The 22,113-nt window shown below is 33.1% G+C and overlaps 3 protein-coding genes across 4 annotated transcripts in view; all 3 read right to left on the bottom strand.

Moving 5' to 3' along the window:
* The window catches only part of LOC142357659 (isocitrate dehydrogenase [NAD] subunit gamma, mitochondrial-like), a 545,753-nt gene that overhangs the window by 81,146 nt on the left and 442,494 nt on the right, over positions 1 to 22,113 (bottom strand). The gene's annotated exons all lie outside the window — the stretch shown is intronic.
* On the bottom strand, positions 1,274 to 3,787 carry LOC142335177 (bone morphogenetic protein 2-like). The gene is made up of 4 exons (XM_075383549.1): positions 3,289 to 3,787; positions 2,934 to 3,112; positions 2,274 to 2,571; positions 1,274 to 2,022 (listed from the first exon to the last, which is right to left on the bottom strand). The coding sequence occupies exons 1-4, from the start codon at positions 3,713 to 3,715 to the stop codon at positions 1,484 to 1,486; spliced, it is 1,443 nt and encodes a 480-aa protein (XP_075239664.1). The 5' UTR covers positions 3,716 to 3,787; the 3' UTR covers positions 1,274 to 1,483.
* On the bottom strand, positions 12,272 to 21,867 carry LOC142335176 (uncharacterized). Its single transcript, XM_075383548.1, has 3 exons — positions 21,301 to 21,867; positions 17,456 to 17,540; positions 12,272 to 12,705 (listed from the first exon to the last, which is right to left on the bottom strand). The coding sequence occupies exons 1-3, from the start codon at positions 21,379 to 21,381 to the stop codon at positions 12,530 to 12,532; spliced, it is 342 nt and encodes a 113-aa protein (XP_075239663.1). The 5' UTR covers positions 21,382 to 21,867; the 3' UTR covers positions 12,272 to 12,529.

Raw genomic sequence — 22,113 nt, 5'->3', positions numbered from 1 at the left:
ATGTTTGACGACCCTTTTTAAATGAAATCGTTTTGAATATGTAGACGAAACTTAACGTGTGTGTTCACTTTACACTCGAGTTTGCATTTTGTTCTGCGTACGAATAGCACTTTCAGCCCCGCAAGAATATTCAGCAGAAACAACTAAATGTTCAAAATGATATTCTTTTTGTTTTCATTATTGTTACGTCACTGATCCTGTTTAGTGCTTTCGGCTATTACCCATAAATTTTAAATTAAACGCAAAGGAAACTAACCGGATACCCATTTTTTAAGTTAATATGTAAGTAAATAAAATTGCCAAAGATCCCATATTTTGTTTCATTTGAATATTGATTGCCTTTATGAAGATCAACTTGCGAATATGATAGTCTAGTAGGTCAAATTTTAACGGCAAACGTAAATTTTGTGTTTTTTGCAAAGTTGCAAATAATTCTTCTTGAGTGCAAAAATGATGTTAAAGGTAAAAAACTATCAACACTTGCAGCAATACTTTTTAAAAATCAAAGAATATAAATTATACTAGGTTGCTGTCTTTTAACATCTTCTCACACATCTTGATGATTTTTGAAGTCAAATTGGAGTATTAGTTTTGGTCATCCTGAAATAGAAAGTGGAGCGAAAATGCAAGTGCTCAAGTGCTTTTGATGAGCAGTTATTTAATTTTACTTTAAAATTGAGTAAAAAATGGTATTTAAAGAAAAATTCGCTTTCTCGCTCTTGGGTGTTTTGTTTACAAGAGGCAATTTAAGTTCTAGTTTTTACGGTTTTTTCGGTTTTCAACCGGATTTTTCTAAATGGCTTTCCGAGCCTATTGCTAGTCATTTTTAGGTCTAGTGCTTTGTTTACTCAATGATAGTTCTGATTTTTGGGTCAGCTTTGACCTGTTATGATTTCTAAGTTTTTATAATTTTTCTCTAATTTGATTTCATAAATTGTCAAAAAAAAATTAGCTACCCATTTGGATCCATCGGTCAACTCTGGATCACTTTGATTAATTTTGCTTTCTTGTTGAATTCCTAGCATATAAACCCATTAGAACGACAGAATTTTCCTCCAATTTTCAATACCGGACATTATGTTCAAACGCAAATTAGTGATCTTCCTTCTTTTCTAAACAGAGGTCTGATCAGAGATCGGATGAGTATGAATCTTCTTGAGGTTCAGATCGCTTCAAACCTGTAGATTTAATTTCCACAAAAATATATCTTCTGTATATCTTTCAAAATTGGCGATCCAATCACAGCTTGCAAAATCTTAGTAAAGTGAAAAGATTAGATTGGAAAAATAAAATTAGCAGAACTAGTAGAAAAGATACAAAAATATATTTAGACATCTATGAATTGCATTCAAAACACATTGGGGTTTCTAAACAACAACACATTTAAAACGTCAGTCTTTGCTGTCTGTGAACATTCTATTATGTTGACCTGTCGACCTCTATTCTTGATATTTTGACCTCTGGCCTTGTGACATTTTGAACTCTAATGACATCCGCAAGAGGCTGCGACCATATCGTCATACTGTTTCAAAATGACGTCACCACTATCATCGAAATACAATAAACTGATACTGTACAATTTGTCGGGTACACAACAAGGTTGAGGAATTCGCCCACCAGATTCCAATTTGGGTCCAATTGCGTTTACGATACTTTGAACTGTGGCGTGGTTCGAGGGTCTGTGCATTTGCCCAAGAGGGAAGGGGCATTCGCCCTGGCAATAGTAGGCGTTGTACCCGCTGGGCGAAATGATCCACCCTGACCAACCTATTTCATAGAAGTCAACGTACAACGGAAGTCGTTCGCAGTTTCTTCTTTGCGACCAGATTGGCTGTTGTTGTTGATCATTCATCATTCGGTTATGTGTCATTTTCGGCTCTGTGGGATGTGTGATGCCGCTTGCAATGTTTGATGTGACGTCACCACTTGAGGTTTGAGTAGTTTCTTCTGATCTTCTCTGACGGGATATGAAATCTTTCTTTTCGGGAACTGAGTTCATGAGGCTTTCTTGGCTTTTAAATTCTGAAACAATGGAAATCTTATTAAGAAGTTAATTATATAAATTTGTAGTTTAATAATTGAATCTAATCCTAAACGAAGTTTATATTTTATGCGAGGTTAATGATAATGTGGGTTTTGCTCATTAATTGAGGGTTTAATTTTGGCGGCTTTGTTAATTACATGAAAGACCGAAGGAAATAAGTTAATCCCATAATGAGGCCCGAACTCACTTTTCACAGGAATCAAATTACTTTTTTTATTACTGAACTGACCTGTTAATTCTTTCTTCGTTGTGCCTTCTTGGCAAAACACTACAAGCAATGGTCTGTGTCTGGATTTTGATTGGCTCACGACTTCCATCTGTACCGAATCAGCTGCAATTTCGGCTCCGTCCAGACCTTTCAGGGAAATGTAGAATCCGAAGTTGTCGTGTGGGTTCTGAGTCCAGTAATTTACAATATCCAGAACATGGAATACTTCCCACCCTGATCCTCTTGAGCTGACGAGTCGGGACTCGACTAGAGTTGCATTTTGTGCTCCCGATTTGAATGAAATTGAGAATAAGCGCAGCTAAAAATAAACAATTTTATTTAAAAAATTACACAATTTTGTTTTAAAGTTTCAGCTATTTCGATTTCGTTCTTGTGAACAATTATCAATTTTTTCAAATGAGGTTTTGTGCCGTATATTTAAATTGTTACGCTCGGAGGTACCAAGTCTAAAGCATTTTTTTTTCAATAGTAGTAAAAGTAGCGGCATAGAGGATATTTGAAATTTCGACATCATTCTCCCACTATTTAAATTTTTGCCAGCGGAGTAACAAAAATGCGTTTGATCAAAGATCTTAGAACCGCTCGTCAACAAACTTGATCAAAATCGGACCCATGCAACTAACTTGGAGAAACAGCTTAGCTTGGAAAAAAACAACTTACCTCAATAAATTTCTGTTCTTTTCCATGTGTTCTGTTATTCTCAGCGGTTTTCTTCACGTGTTTGAAGATGTGGAACTCGGCCCCTTTCAAGCTCATGTTCGGCTTTGTGCCTTTGTCCAAATCTTCGGCCGATTGCAATTTGGTCAAGTTGAACCAAAAATGGTTTTCGTTCTCCAAACCTAAAACAAATTAGCAAAAATGTCGAAATCCAAGAGCAAAATTGTAAATTAATTCGTAAATTAATTTTGCAATTTCGGCTAAATTATTCGTATGCTTGCAGCATTTGACCTATTACAAATCTATATGCTATGAGTTAATTAGGTACTTGGCATTTTTATAATTTGTTATAACTTACCTTTATTGTTGAAACTTCTGATCAGTGTGGCATTGTATGGTTTCCCAGTTTTAGTAATTCCTGATTCAATGTCTGCTGTTTGTTTGTAAAGGTCAACCATGTATTCAGGTGCATTATTCCGATGTTCCGGTTCCTTTCGCCATAAAATTGCGTCGTCCAATTGAAACACTTGTCGCAATTTCTCTTTTAACATCAAAATGTGTTCAGGCTTTTTGTGTGAATTTGAAGCTGAATTAACTATGTTCAAACTTTCAAAATTTTGTTCCTTTCTATTTTTTGACGAATTAATTAAGCTTAATTTGGTTTCATATTTTTGTGTTGTGGATTTTTCAATCGGTAAAGGTGATGTAAATAAAGAATTGTTTAAAATTACCGACAAAATTAGCCAGAATTTACAGGAGGTAAGAGGTAGTAAAAAAGTGGTCATGTTGTATAAAATTGGTCTTTTGTATTTTGGTAATTTGGATCGAGACAGCCTGGCGCCAGAAAATGAAAATAATTAATAAAATTTTGTTGATTCAATTCTGAATGGCAAAAATGCGTCCTGTGATTGGTACATTTGCGTCGGCTCTTTTAATAACCAACCAGCACTTGTAAAATGGTATTATAACTACTATTAACCAGCAGAGTACTAACTTATGTGTGCATAAGTATTAACTACTGGTAATAAACCGCAAAGGTGCTGCTGAACAGGTAGTTTTGGAGTGCTTTGATTTGAGGGTTCCCACTAGATTGCTAATTAGGCCAATTTGGCACGCTCGACAGGTGCCCCGTCTCATTTGAACCCTTTTGAGAGATGATTTATTAGCCCAAATTAAACCCAGATTAATGATAAAACCCAAAATGGAAAACTTCCACGAACCCATGCTCTGCCAATAAAAAATTGATAGTTTCGGGGGAGAAATTCAAGATCAAGATGAACTTTTACCTACCGCACTAGTTCGGTGGGACTATTTAACTCGTGCAAACCCCGGCCGCTGAATAATTATCGTTTCTCTATGTCAACTTGTCGTGGGATCCAATTTTATAATTATAGTCTAACAAGTTTATGACAGAACGGGCTTTTAAGGGGTTATAACACACGATTTATTAACTTTGAGCTTGTAATATTGATGACTACCACTTGTCGACTATTAATGAAAGTTTCAATTTCAACTTTTGCTCATAATCAATCCCATTTCAAGGAATCTGTTCACTTTTCAATCAGTAACAGCTGCTGCATTCTTGCACTGACCAAAACTTGGGAGCATTGAGACCACAATGACCGATACAGAATTGCAAAAATTAGATTAAATTTCTTTTCTTGATTAAACAACTTAATTGAGTAGCTTTTCTCAAAAGATCTTGTAAAATTGTCGAAAATGAACTGTTAAAGAAACTGACTACATGAGAAACCAATCGCAAAGCAAAAGGTGTAAAACCGACTGTCGGAAACTAAAGATATAAATTTCATCTAGTCAACTGAAATTCAGTTCGGACATAATAAGGTTATCATCAATCTCAAATTTTGAGTTTTAAAACCTATGTCCGATAGAAACGTAAATGATGCGCCTAGAATATCGAATATAAGCAGTTTTACGCTGTTTAAATCACAGGAAGTTAATTTTAAACCAAAAATGAACTCTCTTCATACCAGAGTAGCTCAAAGTTTATTTCAAACTGTTGATGATTTAAGTTCGACAACTGTTTCTTTCTTGAGAAAAAAACAAATTCCTAACGAACATTTCCCCGAATAAAGTACGTCTAATATCCACAATAAATCAATCTTCTTCATAAGATTTTTTGAGATTAGATACTTTTTCGTGAATTTGAATCATGGGCAAGCTAACATCATCAAAAGAACGCAGACAAGTGTACGATATCTAACTCACGATATCAACAGAAAATAAATTAAACTTACTTTTTCATAGTTTCTAAAAGACGAAATAATTGCTTTTTTTTGTTGCTCGCAATATCAACGTTTTGGTTGAATAAATAAATTATTTTTTTTCAACTATAAAAAGACAAGACACTTGAATTTCGTTCTTGATTTATTCGGAAAAAGAATTATTCTTGACCAGACCTAACCATCCAGAATAACGTTAATATATCACCTAATCAGAAATGTTAATTTTTGTCCCGACCCACTGTAGTGGGGAGGGGAACTATATACTGAAATGGGTTTTGTTCAGTCAATTTTGGCCGATCGATTTAATCATCGTAGAGAGTTGTTAGTGGAATCATTAGACAGCCAGCTCAACTTAACATATAATTAAAAAGATTTTTTTTTGGTTTTTGCTCTGTACAGGCAGTTATCAAGGTTTTAAAATTTTTTAAATAAAAGACGATATTCCGTTCTTTTTGTTCACATTGTCCGTATTTTTGACAAAATCTTTGCCAATTTTTTTAATACGTTAAAAATTTCAACGATAGTGTTAAGTTTATTTTGAAAAACAGAGAACGGTTGCTGAAATGCTTAATCCGAGTTTTTGGCTAAAACTTATGCTAAATTTTTCAAAGTTCAGAATTTTTTCGTTAAAAATGGGAACATATATGCTTGTTTAGCCCCTTTTTTTTCTTTCAAGTTGATGGAAGTGAACACCATAAAATTGAAATCAAAATCATTGTAAGCTCCAAAAGAGAGCTTTTGTATATGCCTTTTTCAGTAAAAGTCTTCTGAGATTATTATTATTCCAGTTTTTTGCAAAACTAAACTCGATAATTATACAAAATACATTATTAATTTTTAATTTACTGAAAAATTTTGTATAAAAATTGATCTATTTTGCAAGCATATAAACAAGTTGATGTTTTCTTAGCAGCAATATTAGGTCTGGTCGGGATCTCATCATTGATCCTTACGTTGAAAAACGTTCAGATTTTAATTGGGGGCGGTCCCTTTTAAAATTGTTTCCGCATTTATAGTTTTTTAAGTAATGTACTGACAAGATTTTTAAATCAAGACACAATTTTTGATGGATAGATTTCACAAAAAATCAGGCGCTATGACCATATAATAAGGTTTCAAATTCAAAATCATGGTTTTTGTGGCTCAGACGAATTGTTTTTGTAAAATTTTTGTAGAATTCTTATGATTTGCGTTCAATTGGTATAACTTTAGTCATCCAATGACATAATCTCCGCAATCAGCGATCCAATTGATTTTTTTAAATTTCACTAATAAGAAGTCTCAACTACTTTTATTTATATAAGCTTTTTTTCTCCGTTTGTAATATGTTTTGACTGATGACTTTGGCCAAATACTTCAAAAAAATTTTGAGATTTCTATACTGCTCAATTTTTGGGTTTCTTTTTGTTTTCATTTCTAGGCAGTCTTTTTATAAGAGGACCCGTTGTAATTCAGATTAGAAACAGAGTATTTTTATCTTCTTGCTGATAACATCGTTTAACTATAGTGCCCTGAACACTGTGATGTCGCAAATTATTTCTGAAGTTTTGGTTTATACCTGTATTCGTTGCTATTTTGTAGTCTCGTGACGTCTCATCAATAATAGGCCCTCAAAACATCTCTTTTTAATACATCTCATTTTGTTGAAATCCAATGTGTCCTATGACTTTTGAAAGTATTTGTTTATAAAACATACTTGGATTTTTGATCTTCGTTTTTTTTTCGGATACTTTTTTGGTCAATTTGTAGCTTACATTCTGTAAAAATAGGCCATAACACGTTTCCAGTGAAGTAAAATTTGAAATTCATAACGGGTTTCATTTCCAACGACCTGTTTCTTTGCTTTGCTACAATTCTTAAAACGAGATTTCATAAACTGTCAAAGATTTTTTATATATAAATTTGTACTTTTAAAGAATTTTTGAAATATATTGCAAATCAAAAGTCGTAAAATCGACCGTCCATACCTAAAGATAATTTTCATCTCTAAAATAAAATAAATTCAGTTCAGACATAGAAATTAGGCCATCGGCAATCACAAATTTTGAGTAAAAAAACATACAGGCAAGGAAACGTAAATGGTGCGCCTTGAATATCGATGATCGCGATGACAGATTTTTTTACACACCTTAATTCACACGAGATTATTTTAAACCAAAAACATACTCGCTTTATTCTAGAGTAGTTCAAAGATCTGTTTCTTTCTTGAGAAAACTAGAACAAATTACTAACAGACATTTTCCCCGAATAAAGTAGGTCTACTATACTATCAACAAAAAGTAAATGTTTTTACATAAATATTTTGGGATTGGATACTTTTTTCGTGAATTTGAATCATGAGCAAGCCAAAATCATCAAAAGAACGCAGACAAGTCTACGATATCTATCTCACAGAAAATAAATAAAACCTTACTTTTTAATAGTTTCTGAATGACGAAATAATTGTTTTTTTTTTGTTGCTCGCAATATCAATTTTTTGGTTGAATGAATAAATTCTTTTTCAACTATAAAAAAGACAAGACACTTGAATTTTGTTCTTTTTTTATTTGGAAAAAATATATTCTTGACAGGACCTGACCATCAAAAATAAAGTTAATATATCACCTATTCAGAAATTTTAATTTTTGTTCCAATCCAATTTAGTAGGGAGGTGAACTATGTACTCAAATGGATTTTGTTCAGTCAATATTGGCCGATTGATTAAAATCATTTTAGAGATTTGTTAGTGGAATCAATAGACAGCCCGTCCAGCAAAAATATGGAATAAAAAAGAGTTTTTTGATTTTTGCTTTTTACAGGCAGTTATCGAGTTTTGGGAATAATAGACAATATTCTGTTTTTTTTACCTTTCCCTAATTTTGACAAAAAATTTACAAATATCTTTGCAATATGTAGAATTTCTTCTCGGCAGTGTTATTGATTTTATCTTTAAAGATAGAGGAGGGTTAATGAACTGTTCAATCCAAGTTCTTCGCTAAAATTTTTTTGCTTGCAAAATATTATTTCATTTACAGGTCCAAGTGAAAAAAAAATAGTTTGGAAAAAGCAAAGCGTTAACCAATTCGTATCTGAATATGCCATTTGTTTTTGTCGAATAGTTTTTTGTTGTTTGTAATACCTTTACTTAATAATGATAGGGCTAAATTACTTCCCCCGTATGTTTAACTGATCCTATTTATAGATATCAGTTTTTAGCTATTTGTTTCAATGTTTTTCAAATATTTTTCAGTTTTCTTCAATTGTCTTTTTTTGCATACATTTTTGTCACCATGTAACTCAATATCACTAGAAAAGCAGTCTCAATTACTTTAATTGATACAAACAAAATTTCGCGGTTGGTTATATGTTTTGACTGATGACTTCGACCACATAGTTTTGCAAAATTTACGAGATTTCTGTACTGTTCAGTTTTTGGGTTCGTTTTTGTTATCTTTTTTAAATAGACTTTTTATAAGGAAGACCTGTTGATGTTCAGATGAAAGTCAGGTGATATTTTTTGTTCTTGCTGATAATATCGTTTAATTATAGTGTGTTGTCGTATTTCTTGTTTTTTTTGTAGTCTCGTGACGTAGTCTCATTAACAAAAAGTCCTATTTGGTTCCTGGGTGTTTGCAACTTTATACATCTTCTTCTGTTGAAATTTTTGGTCTCGTATAAATTATTATAATATTTGTTATCAAAAAACATTTTTGTTTTTCTGAGCTTCGTCATTTCTTTCGGATAGTTTTCCGGTCAATTTATCGCTGAGACTTTGTAAAAACTGGTCACAAACCGTTTTGTGAGTTTAGTGAGTTGTAATTTAACCTTTATAACGGTTTTAGTTTCGATCATCTGTTTCTGGGCTTTCTTTCAAGATTTCATAAAATATCTGAGATTTGTTTTCAAATATTTGTACATTTTAAAAGATTTTTTTTTCTTTTTAAATTATAACTTTAATGGCAGGTCCCATTGCCTTTGAAATGTTGGGGAATTAAACATTTCTAATGCACCTGGTGACCAATTTATGGTCTTAACGGCTTCGCCATTTTCGCGCATGTTTAATTTTCTTTTTAAATTTCGCCGGTATTTTTCCTTCTCTTTAATTTACTTCAAATGAGCAATATATGCGGATAGTGTCCAATAACACAGGAGAACTGATATATGTGCTCTTCGACAGCAAAACAATCTTTATTAGCTAGACGAACCAGGGTTCTTGATAAATTAAATTTGGTGTTCAAGGGCCTAATCTACTGGCATGACCTACTGATATGATTTACTTCAAAATAACGAAAAAATACAAAATTGAAGACACATCTCATAACACGCAATTAAAATTCGTAAAGAGTTTCAGAATCGCTCCAGGCTTTTGTAGTTTTTGCAAGTTATTTTGTTTTTTTTTAATTCCTCGTGTTCTTTTGAGGAGCTAACTATTTGATTTGGAGTCTTTGTAAGAACAGGTCACAAAGCGTTTCCAGTGAGCTGTAATTTAACCTTTATAACGGTTTTAGTTTCAATCATCTGTTTCTGGGCTTTCTTTCAAGATCTCATAAACTATCTGAGATTTGTTTTCAAATATTTGTACATTTTAAAAGATTTTTTTTCTTTTTAAATTATAATTTTAATGGCAGGTCCCATTGCCTTTCAAAATTTGCGGAATTAAACATTTCTAATGCACCTGGTGACCCATTTATGGTCTTGACGGCTTCGCCATTTTGGCGCATGTTTAATTATTTTTTTAAATTTTGCCGGTATTTTTCCTTCTGTTTAATTTTTTTCAAATGAGCAATATATGCGGATAGTGTCCAATAACACAGGAGAACTGATATATGTGCTCTTCGACTGCAAAACAATATTTATAAACTAGACGAACCAGGGTTCTTGATAAATTAAATTTGGTGTTCAAGGGCCTAATCTACTGGCATGACCTACTGATATGATTTACTTCAAAATAACGAAAAAATACAAAATTGAACACACATCTCATAACACGTGATTGAAATTCGTAAAGAGTTTCAGAATCGCTCCAGGCTATTGTAGTTTTTGCAAGTTATTTTATTTTTTTTTAATTCCTCGTGTTCTTTTGAGGAGCTAACTATTTGATTTGGTAATTTCCACGTAAATCCAGCGAAAATATTTGTTTTACGAGATCTTGCACAATAAAAATTCTACTATGTTGACTAATTTTCTTGTAAGATGCAGTGTTAAATCTTACGCAATAATTCTAACATAACAAACAAGACAATAAATATATTATATTAATTATTATATTTATTTACTGGATAAAATAAATAAAAAATACAATATAATAATTATTAAACGTTTATCTGACTCAATTTCTCTTAAGATCTTAAACAATTGTTTGACAGGATGGAATGGGCAAAAAATAAGATGTCTAGCAGCCTGGGATTTGCATTTACTAAATCTCAAAAAGGCCAGATGCTAACATTACGTCTAGACAAAAAAAAACTTATCTGCGAACAGATCAACATTTATTTGGCTCCCCAGTGATAGACAGAATCAGTTCTTGCAAAATTCTTGCAAGATGATTCAAAATTTGTATGATTCTTGCATAAATATTGTAAGAAATGAAACATTAAAAGGCCGTACATAGCTCTGGTTACTAATTTGATTTAAACTACAAATTGTGATGTGAAGACAGGTTTCATAACTCATAGATGACGCCTTGACCCCGTCACGGCCCCGTGACCGGAAATAAAAAGGAGGATGATAAAAATCAAATCATATTGGATGTCTCAAAAAGTCGATTTTTAACACGCCTTGACACAGTTATCCGACATTATATTAGCTGCTAATTCGTGTTATGATTCACCTATTTAGCAGGTAAAAAGTGGATTTAAAGTCTTGCAAGATTCTTGCAAGAAGAATGCAAAGTCTTCCAAGATTCTTGCAAGAAGAATTCAATTCCTGAAAGAAATGGAAAAATTATGCACAATCTTGAAATTTTAGATTTTAAATTCGCTAACCACTATGGTTGTATCATTTTTTCTTTGATATCGCCGATTTTTTAATCCTAATTATTCAAATACTTCAATTGAAGAAGTTCATTTTGGGTTCATTTTTATCAAATTAGCGCAACTTGTGACCAGAACATTGATTGTGCAGGTTTTGTATGCCGATGTGAATTCTTATGCGAAATAATAAGAGTCCATTGCTGATTAATACAAAACTATAACCAGATTGTGCCTTGCTAAAATGACATCTAACCATTATTTCAAGCTTTCAATGTCTTGTTGTACCCAATTTCACCATTTCATGAAAAGATTTACGGAGATCAAAATGACTTGTGCTTCGGCATTCATCATATCATTCGCCAGAAATCAGAGTTGCCGTGAGTTTTTCAGACAATGGATCTTGACCAAAAACAATTCAACCGAAAATTTGCGTCGTGGAGTGAGCTTTAGAATCAAAAGGTTTTTGAAAACTAAATTAGGCATTGATTGAACACATAAACAGAACTATTATTATGAAACAGGGATCTTCTTCGTTTGTCAATCCTCATAGGGAACGACGAAAGCGATATCTTGACTCCCAAAGGGAACCAAATGCAAACAGGCACAATTTGAGCAACAAACATGGATAAATTGACATCCCTCACCAATAATGAACATTTCCACAACATCCACTTGCCCCCCCCCCCCCCCCCCCCAAGAACTCCGATAACCCTATGATGCCCCACAAACACAGTTTAGGACATACAAGCGCAGAGAAGTATTTCACGTTAAATTGCGTAGTTTCCGATTATGTGCACTATGTGCGCCATGGGTGGCTCAGGCACTACGGTATACGATAATTGAAAGAGATGCTAGGATTTGAGCATTAAGCTGCATGTTGCGTGATTATCATTGCTCATCCAATTAGAGCGGAGCGTCTCAATTTCTCATGTCGTTCAGTGAGAGGGGTAGAAATAACAACGTACAAGGTTATTAATATGAGAGATAAAGTTTATATATCGAAGATTTTTCAAGATTCTGCCAGAAGCTTGCTCGATGCAACGTCTTGCAGGATGAGTTACAAGATAACCCCTTTTTTACATGAATCTTGTCACGATATTTCAAGATAGCTTCCCGATCTTGACTAAGGTCCACAATTGATATTTTTGCTCCTGTACAATGGTATGGATAGATTCTGTATGAATAGTCTGAACTCTAATGAGGCTATACAAACAACTTCTAGCGCAAAAGCAAATAAGCTAAATTTTTTCTGGCAAAATCGTACAGCATAAATTTTTATTCCAAGAGTTTTGAAACCTGTTATAAGGTAGCTTCTGGTCCCATCTAGGGGTGATACGGACAGAAAAAAAATCGCAAACGCACGAGGCAAAATGAAAAAGTTGTTAATATCAGTTGAATCGGTTCACTTATATTGTTGAGTTTTGAACGCCATGTGTTTTTCCTGTCGGGTCCTGCCATTGGCGCTACTCGGAAGAGAGGGCGTCCTCTCATTGGCTGAACCAGGGTGAAGAGATTGATCGTTCTTCATCTCGGCTTCATACATTTTGACGAATTCTTCCCAGTTGCATTGCGATATTCCTATGTGAACAATATGGATATTAGTCAAAATTATGGAAAAACTTTTTTTTCCTTTTCGTTTGATTAAGAAACAGACCATCATACACATTTATAAACTTCTACTATAAATAATAATAATGAATTGATTCCATAATAAGTCATCTACTGACGTTTTATCAAATTTACAAACTCATCGCCATTTTTGATGCTTAATACGGTGAGAGAGCACTATTGGGCCGACGGCCTGGTTTCAAGTGGCTCAGCAAAAAATAGTTCGGACAATTTAAAACTAAAAAACTAAAAACCTTCATCTGTCTGCTTATGTCGATGCTCATGCAACCTTAACAAATTGAGTAATACAATTTCAAATTTCCCCCTCTAGAATTCCTCAAGTAAGTTAATATATGTAAAAAGCGCTTTAGACTGTGGAGTATGGGAGAATAAATGAAAAAATTTTCTTCTCTTATTGCGCGATTTCACAAATTAAGCTTTAATGGAACAGAGAGAGGCAAGCTTTGTCTAACAGATGTAAAGACTAGCTCTGTGTCTCATTCCACTGCAAACGTCATTTTAAGAAAAGTTGGATTACACATTTTTTTCTAGAATATAAATTTACAGGAGGAAAATGAGTTCCTCAAAACTGAAATGATAAATAAAAGAGAGCAAAATTTTCAAATGACATCCAGAATTTATTAAGATCTCTGAGTGATATGAATTTTTTTCTTTTAATACACAGTGGGATTGAAAATGTTCGTAGTCAACAGAAATTAATTGCAAACATCGAAAACCATTATAATAAGCAAACCAACAGATTCAGGAAAAAATGGGAAAATCTTGCATTTAATCAAAGATTAATTAATTAATTAATTAATAAAATCAAAGATTGGTTTCTCAAGAAAACCACAGAAAACATACCCCACCCAATTTTAGGCAGGAATAACAAATGAAAAAATCCCCAAAAAACAACTTGTTAGTTAAAACGAGCTGCGTATTAAACACATTTTGCCATGCTTCATAGCCATGTCTTAACGGCAGGTTGGACTTGATGTCAACATAGGGGCTGACTTCCGTGGGTGTCCATTTCCTCTTAAAATTAAACTGCAGTAATATTCCATAAAGGTTTATTTACTAGACCATTCACAGTTGTACTAGATTTTTGGTACAAGTTATTCAAATTATTTGATATTTTATGAAAAACAAGACTTCTAATAATAACGTTTGAAGTAACCTATTCACATAGAAAAGAAAGAGTAAGAAAATACTATTTAGAAAATATCTATTATATTTTCCACAAATGAGAAGGCTCTTCTGACCAAGATTTTGGCATCGACTGCTATAAATGAAAACTTTAGCAAGAAGAACATTAAAAAGAAACAGAACATTTGAAGTCTACTGATGAATAATCACTTGAGAATATGATTAGAATGTCTTCTATAAAACATACATTGAAAGTCAAACTGTTGTTTACCGCCAGATAACAAAGGTTGGTGTTTAAATCCAATTTATATTGTTTAATAGTAATAAAATTTGACACACGAAGTTTTTTTTTAAAATGAACAAAACTAGAGTCAGATTACGCCTGCCAAAATGTTGGCCTTTCTCATCATCATTTATTTTCTAACTTTGCCATGACTGGTAATTTCTAATTGTGAATGCTGGCGTACTTGAAGAAGACAGAAAAATAAAAACTCTCCAAGGTTAATTCTATCTGTTTTTTAAGACGGTGAGCTCGCTTACACCTAAATGGAATCAATCGTGTCACAAAACAGCAAAAAAATTTGGTTATTTTTAAACCGTTTTTTCGAAAAACATATATTATCCTTCAAGTTGCACCTATTGGCTGCACAGAACTAGTTTAACTCGCCAAAGCCATATAACAAAAAAATTTTTAAACTTTTAAAGAGATTGAAATAAAACCTTTAATTTTACTTTTTTTTTGGCAGGTAATTAGCCTTTTTCTGTTTGTGTACGTGTCTATGGGGTCTGACATGGTCTCTAGTAAAACATTGGCTGTGACATTTGAATTGAAAGTTCAAAATACTGTGAGTGGAGGTTGCAAAGGTTCCTGTGAGTTACAAAATTGCTTTAGCTTGGCAGTCTAACATTTTTCTGGTAGTCGAACATTATTGGCAAAAATATATTTCAGAACTATTTTCAACGTCAATTTCTAAGACAATTGTACGCCACCGGCATGTCTTCGCTTTGCATTTATCTAAATTAATGACTCAAATTCTAGATCCAACCAGCTATCTTTTTATTTCTTTGAAGGATTGCAAATGTAGATCGCAAATACAGCAGCTGTCAAGGGAAAATTATCGTGCTGGTCATTCGAAAGTATAGTGCGGTATTTTATGAACTCTTGTAATAGTTTTTGGAAAAAACAGAAGTTATTCTGTAAGTTTTTTTGCTACTACAAGTCTGTAACTGTCAAAATGGTGGACAGTTAATATGCTATTTGTAGACAATTTCTTGAATTAATTTCCTAATAGGTAAAATTACCAAACCTGGGAGAAAATATCACCTTGTCTAAGGGTGATACAAAAATTAGAATAGCAAGCATGTTGAAAAATTGACTCCAGTGACAAGTGAAAACATTCACAAAAAATAATAATTTTGACATTAAAGGGACGTGAAATGAATTGAAAGAAGATTAAAAAATCTTTAGTAGTTTTGCTATGAAGTTTTAAAACATATTTTAATCCAATGGCAACAGTTATGGTTTATGTATGCATCGTTTTCTTTCTCCATAAAGACCAACACAAATCAATGAGGGCCAAAATGTTCAAAAACAGTCAAAACTTTGTGAATTTTTTGTTCTCTGTTTTCGTGATTTTGAAAAAATTTTCTGAGATTGTCGCCGCATCAACCATTTAGATTTACGAATTAGCGCAAAATGAGATCAGCTGCCAACTTATGAGGTATAGCTTGTGAGGTCAAAAATGGTTGAGATCGATCCTTTATTTATCAAAGCAATTTTTGCTCATATCATATGTACAGACAAAGGAAATTTTTGTTCCAAACTAGAGAGTCGCCTTAGTTTCGACGTTGATTTATCAAGAGACCCAAAATTCTAGTATGCAGATAAATTTTGACTCTCAATTGATTGTGAACCTTATATTGCTCAATTAAGTTAAATTGATTGTGTCCTATTGATCGCAAAACTGAAATCTGATAAATCCCTAAGTCAACAAGTTAGGATCACCAAAAAGGGGTCGTTGTATACTATGTTGACGTCATACCCAATTGTGCTATTATGGTTGTAACCAACGGCCCGAAATCATGTATTTGAGCTTTTATTCCATTTACGTCTTTTTATAATCAATCTTTCTGATCACAACAAAGTTTAATCGAAAAGCTTCATAAAAAATGTAGATGCTCATAAATGCTGAAAAATACCATTCAATCTCTTGATTTGAATAATAAACAATTTAATTTGAATGAAATGCATAAAATTGTGGTAAATGAATTGTTTAATCCTCGATAATTTGCAAATCTTTGCGTTCATAATAGACTTTCACAAAACATTGTGTGCTACCAGAGTGGAGCACCTACATTCGTTACCTCCTATTAAGCATAAAGTTCAAAATATTTTTTAAAAATATTCTATTCTATTAGTGTTTGCTCCGTCGATCAAACTGCAGAGTGTCAACTATGTTTGTTCTCACTCATTCCAGTTCATCACCATAAGCAAAACCAACATTATTCAATATTGGGTTTAAGTATGAATCAATAAAGTAAAGTAAATTGTTGAAATGATTCACAAAATTAGGTTTTACAGTCCTTAAGTACAGTCTTTTAATTAAAAAATTTTTATAAAACTCAGACATCCGCAAACACTGTCTTTTCATTGGATGAGCAAATTTTTTCAAAAAACTTTTTTTCCTAATTCCGGAAAATTGTTTTGCAGTTCAATTTTTTTTGTACCATCTGGTTACTCTGAACCAAACACGCGCCAAGACCAGGAACCGTTGCAACACGCGATCCAGTTTACTAATAGATTGACAAACATGGCCAGATATTGTTAAAGTAAGTTAAATGGGTCAAGTCCGTTATATTTTTGTAGTTATTGGTTCAATAGAAATAGCTAAAGTAATTATTTTAACCGTTAGCCTATTAGCCATGATGACAGTGTGAAGTTTTTCATTTTTCAATCCCAAAATTTTGAATTATTCGAGCTTGCAATATGACAAAGTTTAAAATTTAAATAAGGGTTTTTCAGAGTTGCCGATGACGAGCTCTTCATAGATCAACAAATAATGATGATGTATAAATTGTGACTGAAGGAACGTAAAAATGGCGAGGCAAAAACCAGATTCATGAAGAATTTTAATCGACTTGTGACTTGACTATGACTCGACACAATTATTGTCATCCAATTTTGTGGCCGGGAAAAATTCAAGCAAACAATGACCGTGACACTTTTGCTTCAGCCAATATCCAGTGAAACAAAATCTGGTTCGAGCAAAACTCCAGAGTTCTTTTGAGTAAAAAATATTCTCAAAGCAAGTCGAGGTCTAATCTAGGTCTGATAGATGCATGAGGGCACGAAAGTCGAAGGCCTTGAGAAACTTTGATAAGTGATCATTTGGCTGTGAGATTGCCTGATCAAAGATTGTCATCTGTGGAATCAGCCAGGGGCGGGGGGGGGGGGTATGGGGCTTTCCCAGAGGTCTCCATTACATTGTGTGCGCTCCCTCTTTGGTTAGTTTGAACCGCTAAAGAGTTGGTCTAACGTTCTGATACGCGAATGCAGCTCCTTTTGCTGACCTACCTTTTCTCTTGGCAAGATCCACACATTTCTCCAAATAGTGCAATGGGTCTTTTGGCTTCACGTACATCAGACCGGTCAAGATTCCCTAAAAAGCACACAAAAAATTCTACGTTTTTATCAAAATTACAAAACTTGGCATCAATTAAAGCATTTCGCGGGCTAAACAATTTTGTCCAAAATTATGCAGGAAGCGGATTCGTAGAAGAAGAACTTCCAGCGAGTTATTTTGAATTTTACGCTCAAAAAATTTTACGGCCTTTTTCAGGTCACTCTTTTAATAATGTGTAAGATTTATCCAATAGAATTTGCCATGTGGTATATCGCCTAATTTTGCCAACTTACCCTGCTGCACAGCTTGCAGTTTTTCCGGCGCATTTCTACACGCCTCAAGGCACCAGAAAAGACGGAAACAAAAGATGTTTTAGGCATGGCAGCATGCATAATTAGAATTTTGACTAGTTACATAACTTGTCATTTTTTGCTGGATAAAAAACACATGCTTCATGAACTTAACAATCAGCCCATGAGGTTGTTGGACACAAGAGCGTCCAGAAATCAGACTTCTCAAGAGAATTGGAACCTTTTTAACAAAGGATTGCCAAACAATAACATTTAAAAAGGGAAACACTTAACAGCATCATTTCCTTGATAGTTTTGCTATGAGGCCAGATAACGCTGTTAATGATACAAAGTAGATACCGATGAACTATAAATGTTTTTTAAACATCTGAAATGTAACAATGAGTTCTGATCTTTTGGATGTTTTCACTTAAATCAGACTGGTGAAATTGCCTGGATATTTTTTGGATATGCTATTTTATTGAGCTTACGATTCATGCTGCACTGATAGTACAAACCTATGATAATATTTTTGCTGAAATGTTTTTGTTTATACAAATTCTTGGATTTAAAATATATTTTCTGCGAAAAAGATAGTTATCCGACCTGATTTTTTTTCCAAATTAACCAATGTCTTGCATGAGCCCCACAGATAATTGACCTTTATCTATAGTACTCGTCATATATGGTTATGTACGAAGATGGACTTTTAAACTCTCAAGTCAACTGATATATGCCTATGATGGTTAAAAAAGTTCTACAAAAATGACTGCACAATCTATTGAGATTTGGAGATTCTAGCAGATGACCTTCCAATTTTGACCACGGCTGCTTGGATTCCTAGTTCAGACTCCTTTTCGAAATCTAATGGTACTATTTTTGAATTGTGATTGGAGTTATCATAATGTTCCCAAACATGACAGAATTGTTGTAACATAGAGCAGAATTATTGTAAAATTTTTAAAGATTCTTGTCAAGTCATTTTGTTGTTTGTGCATCCTGGAACTGATTTTATCAAGAGTAAAATATCTCTAGAGAAAACATACGAGATTACAATTAATCTTCGAAAACTTTACGATTTAAAACGTTTTAAGCAATTTTCAATAAGTAACAGTATAACTATTTGTCTTTATAAATTAGTAGAACACGTCCTTACAAAATAACTATCTAGGCGCTAGAAACAGCCAACATGTGAACTCCTTACTAAATTATTCTAAAAAATGAAAACTTGGTTCAGCGGGAATAAAACCCAATAAATTTTTTGCTATGTAAATATCACAGCTAGAAGAAAAAGAAAAGTTGTCTCAAAATTTCAAAATTTTGTTGTCACTTTTTATGAAACACATAAAATTATAGCAAGTAAAATTAAGAGAAAATTTTTCTTCAGGACTAGATAGCGTTTTTTCCAAAAAAACTTCTAACCAAAGAGTCCCATTTGTAAAAGCCGATTGAGCATCTAAGTAAGTTTAGAAAATTGCAATTATAGATATTTGTGAAGGCAGCGCAATTTTCAACTATAACGTTTTGAAAAACGATTCTACGGATATTTGTTGGGCAGTTTCTTGTATTAGAAACTTTCAGTCCTTTTAGAGCAGAAATCGGCTTCTAAAGTCTCATATCAAGAATTGAGGGGCATTGTTTCGAAAGAATGTTTCAATCAATTGACTCTAGTGTGACCAGCAGGGCAACTGAAAACAACAAATGATCAAGTCTTCTCTTTAATTGTACTAAATATCTCAGAATCTAAACAACTCTTGCTGAGATGAAAAATGATGTTTTTGTCATACCAAAATGAATTATAGTTAATTATAGAGAATAAGAATAGGAATAGGCAATGTGGAGCGGATTTAAACGTGAAACTCGACAAATTTTTTCCAAAAAAGCAGCCAGTTAAATGAGTGGCACTATTTTGTCATAACTACAGTTGGTTTTTCGTTTCATTCACCTTCTCTTGTCATCAATACTCAGAGCTTAACATTATCTGATGAAAAAGGACAAATCCAAAGACAAAAACTTTCATTTGCAGAAAGAGAGGAACCCGAATAAGTTGCCCAGGCCATTGATGGGTATCTTATGTCCGTCTTAACGAGCTGAAAAAATAATCCACAAAAATGAGATGGAGAGATTCCCTAATAAATTTCAACAGAATTGTATCATGCCTAAAGTAGATAAGAAACAAAAACTACCTAACAATGAGTGACAAATGATAATGGCACTGGAACGATCTAAGGGGCTCTATTTTTTTATCTTTCTCTAGAGCAAATTGCGTTATTGAGATGTTTTTCTCCGATGGATTTAAGCAAAAGATTTTTTAAAAGGTAAGTACTGACCACTGTTTAGATTAATTGCAATAAAAAAATGAAAAAACCAAAACAAATTCTAAACAATTTTCTGTAAGTTTAAAAAAATTATTGGCAACCGAGCTCAACAGGATTGCATTTGTGAACTAAGGAGTGAGTTAGATAATACATATATCAGGAGCCCAAGTAAGAAATAGTTCTCTCAGGAAGGCAAAACTGTCAATCAAAATAAAAGTTTTCCGAACTTGGTTCAAGAGTAACCAATGAACAGTTCCAAAAAATTTGAATAACATTCGAAGAAGCTTTTTTTATGTCTTTTATTTTCTAAGTTGCTCACAAAAAAATATTTTTGGTAGAATTTGTCTTATTGAGTATCCAGCATCAAACATTCGAAAAAATTTCTCCAATTAAAGTTGACATCTTTTTCCAAATTATTGTCACATATTTAAAAACTGCCAGGCTTAGAGGATAATTGTTCAAATATAGACAAACAGTTGTTTGCTGGTGCTCCAGTTTTTTGTCTTTGTGGACTATAAAATGCCTCAATACAGCGTTTATACGGTTTTTTTTTGAAATTTTAGACCTTATCTGTTCTTTTATATCTATAGTCTTTTTCAGTTGCTTTTTAATGTTTTTCGCACAACAGGTTATCCAAAAACAGATATTTATTGACCAACCTCAAAGTATATGCCTGATTCTTTGGGGTGTCAAAAACATCAAAACCTCAACGATCGGCAGTATTTTGCAATAGTTGCCCGAAAGGCGCCAAAATTTTATGCTGCATAATTTTTTCAGAATTAAAACTTAAATTTTTTTGTAGTGAAACTCTATACGCAAACAGCCTTGAAATGATACCACTTATGTTTGTCTTTGATGCCCCATAAGATTGAAAAGTGTCTGAAGAGAAAAAAGTGGGCATGACATTTAGCTGTGGTCACATTTAAAAAACGCTTAAGATTTTTAGGATCAGCTAATATTGCGCTCATGTCTACCAATCAAATAACTCTGTCTTCAACTCAAAAAGTAATCACTTAGACTTAAGTTACTCATATAAACATCTAATTAACACTAGAATGGCGCGTCTTAGTTTTTGTAAACAAATAATTTCGTAATTCGGTGAAAATCATTTTCCCCTGCTGTGCTAACATTATCTAGTTAGTACATATGTTTTTGCTTAAAGAGTATAAAAAAAAGTGTATGACTTACTTCAAAGAGATACTGAATTTCATTTTGCACCAAATACTTCTTCATTTCATCACGCGATGAAAAGCTCTTCTCACGCTCCATTTTCTTATTTACTCTTTAAAATGCAAATAGAATGAGGATAAAATGAAAACCAGAAAGAAAAAAACTCTCGATTGTTCTTTGATCAGTAAATTATATTATGAAAAAATTTTCTGTCTCCATTCGAAATAATAAAATATTAATTTTTCAGTAAGGTCAAAGCCTATATATTGAGCAGGAATAATATAACTATCATCGGACGAAAATTGATATTGTGTATTTTATACGTGTACATGTTCTATATGAAAGCTAAATTCTTTTTATGCGTTCATGGAGATTAAAAGAATCTCTTGATTTTATTGTTTTTGAGACAATCGCTGGTTATAATACAGGGATGGATAGGATTAAGAAAACAGGTGATAAATTATTAGAAATGAATGGAATTGAAAGGAAAGCAGAAAAACATTGTTAAATGTCATATTTGAAAAGGAATTATATTTGACTCAGAAATTAGCCGTTGATGTTTCAAAAGCGATGCCTGTGCTTGGATGATTGGGACGTTTAGCGTTACGAAAGCAAACAAACTGCTGAAGAGAAGCTTCAAACCAGAGAGGGAATAAATGTGTGCATCTGTGTAAGTGTTGTGTATGTGTATGTATGTGTGGCGGGGGGGGGGGGGGGGGTTTGAACCATGTGGATTATCATATATATATATATATATATATAGAGAGAGAGAGAGAGAGAGATGCCACCGCACACACAAACACACACACACATCCACACAAACAAACATAA

The sequence above is a fragment of the Convolutriloba macropyga genome, chromosome 2 (assembly GCF_964194025.1).
Source record: "Convolutriloba macropyga chromosome 2, txConMacr16.3, whole genome shotgun sequence".
Lineage (NCBI taxonomy): Eukaryota > Metazoa > Xenacoelomorpha > Acoela > Convolutidae > Convolutriloba > Convolutriloba macropyga.
This window is presented reverse-complemented; position numbering and strand designations above follow the sequence as displayed.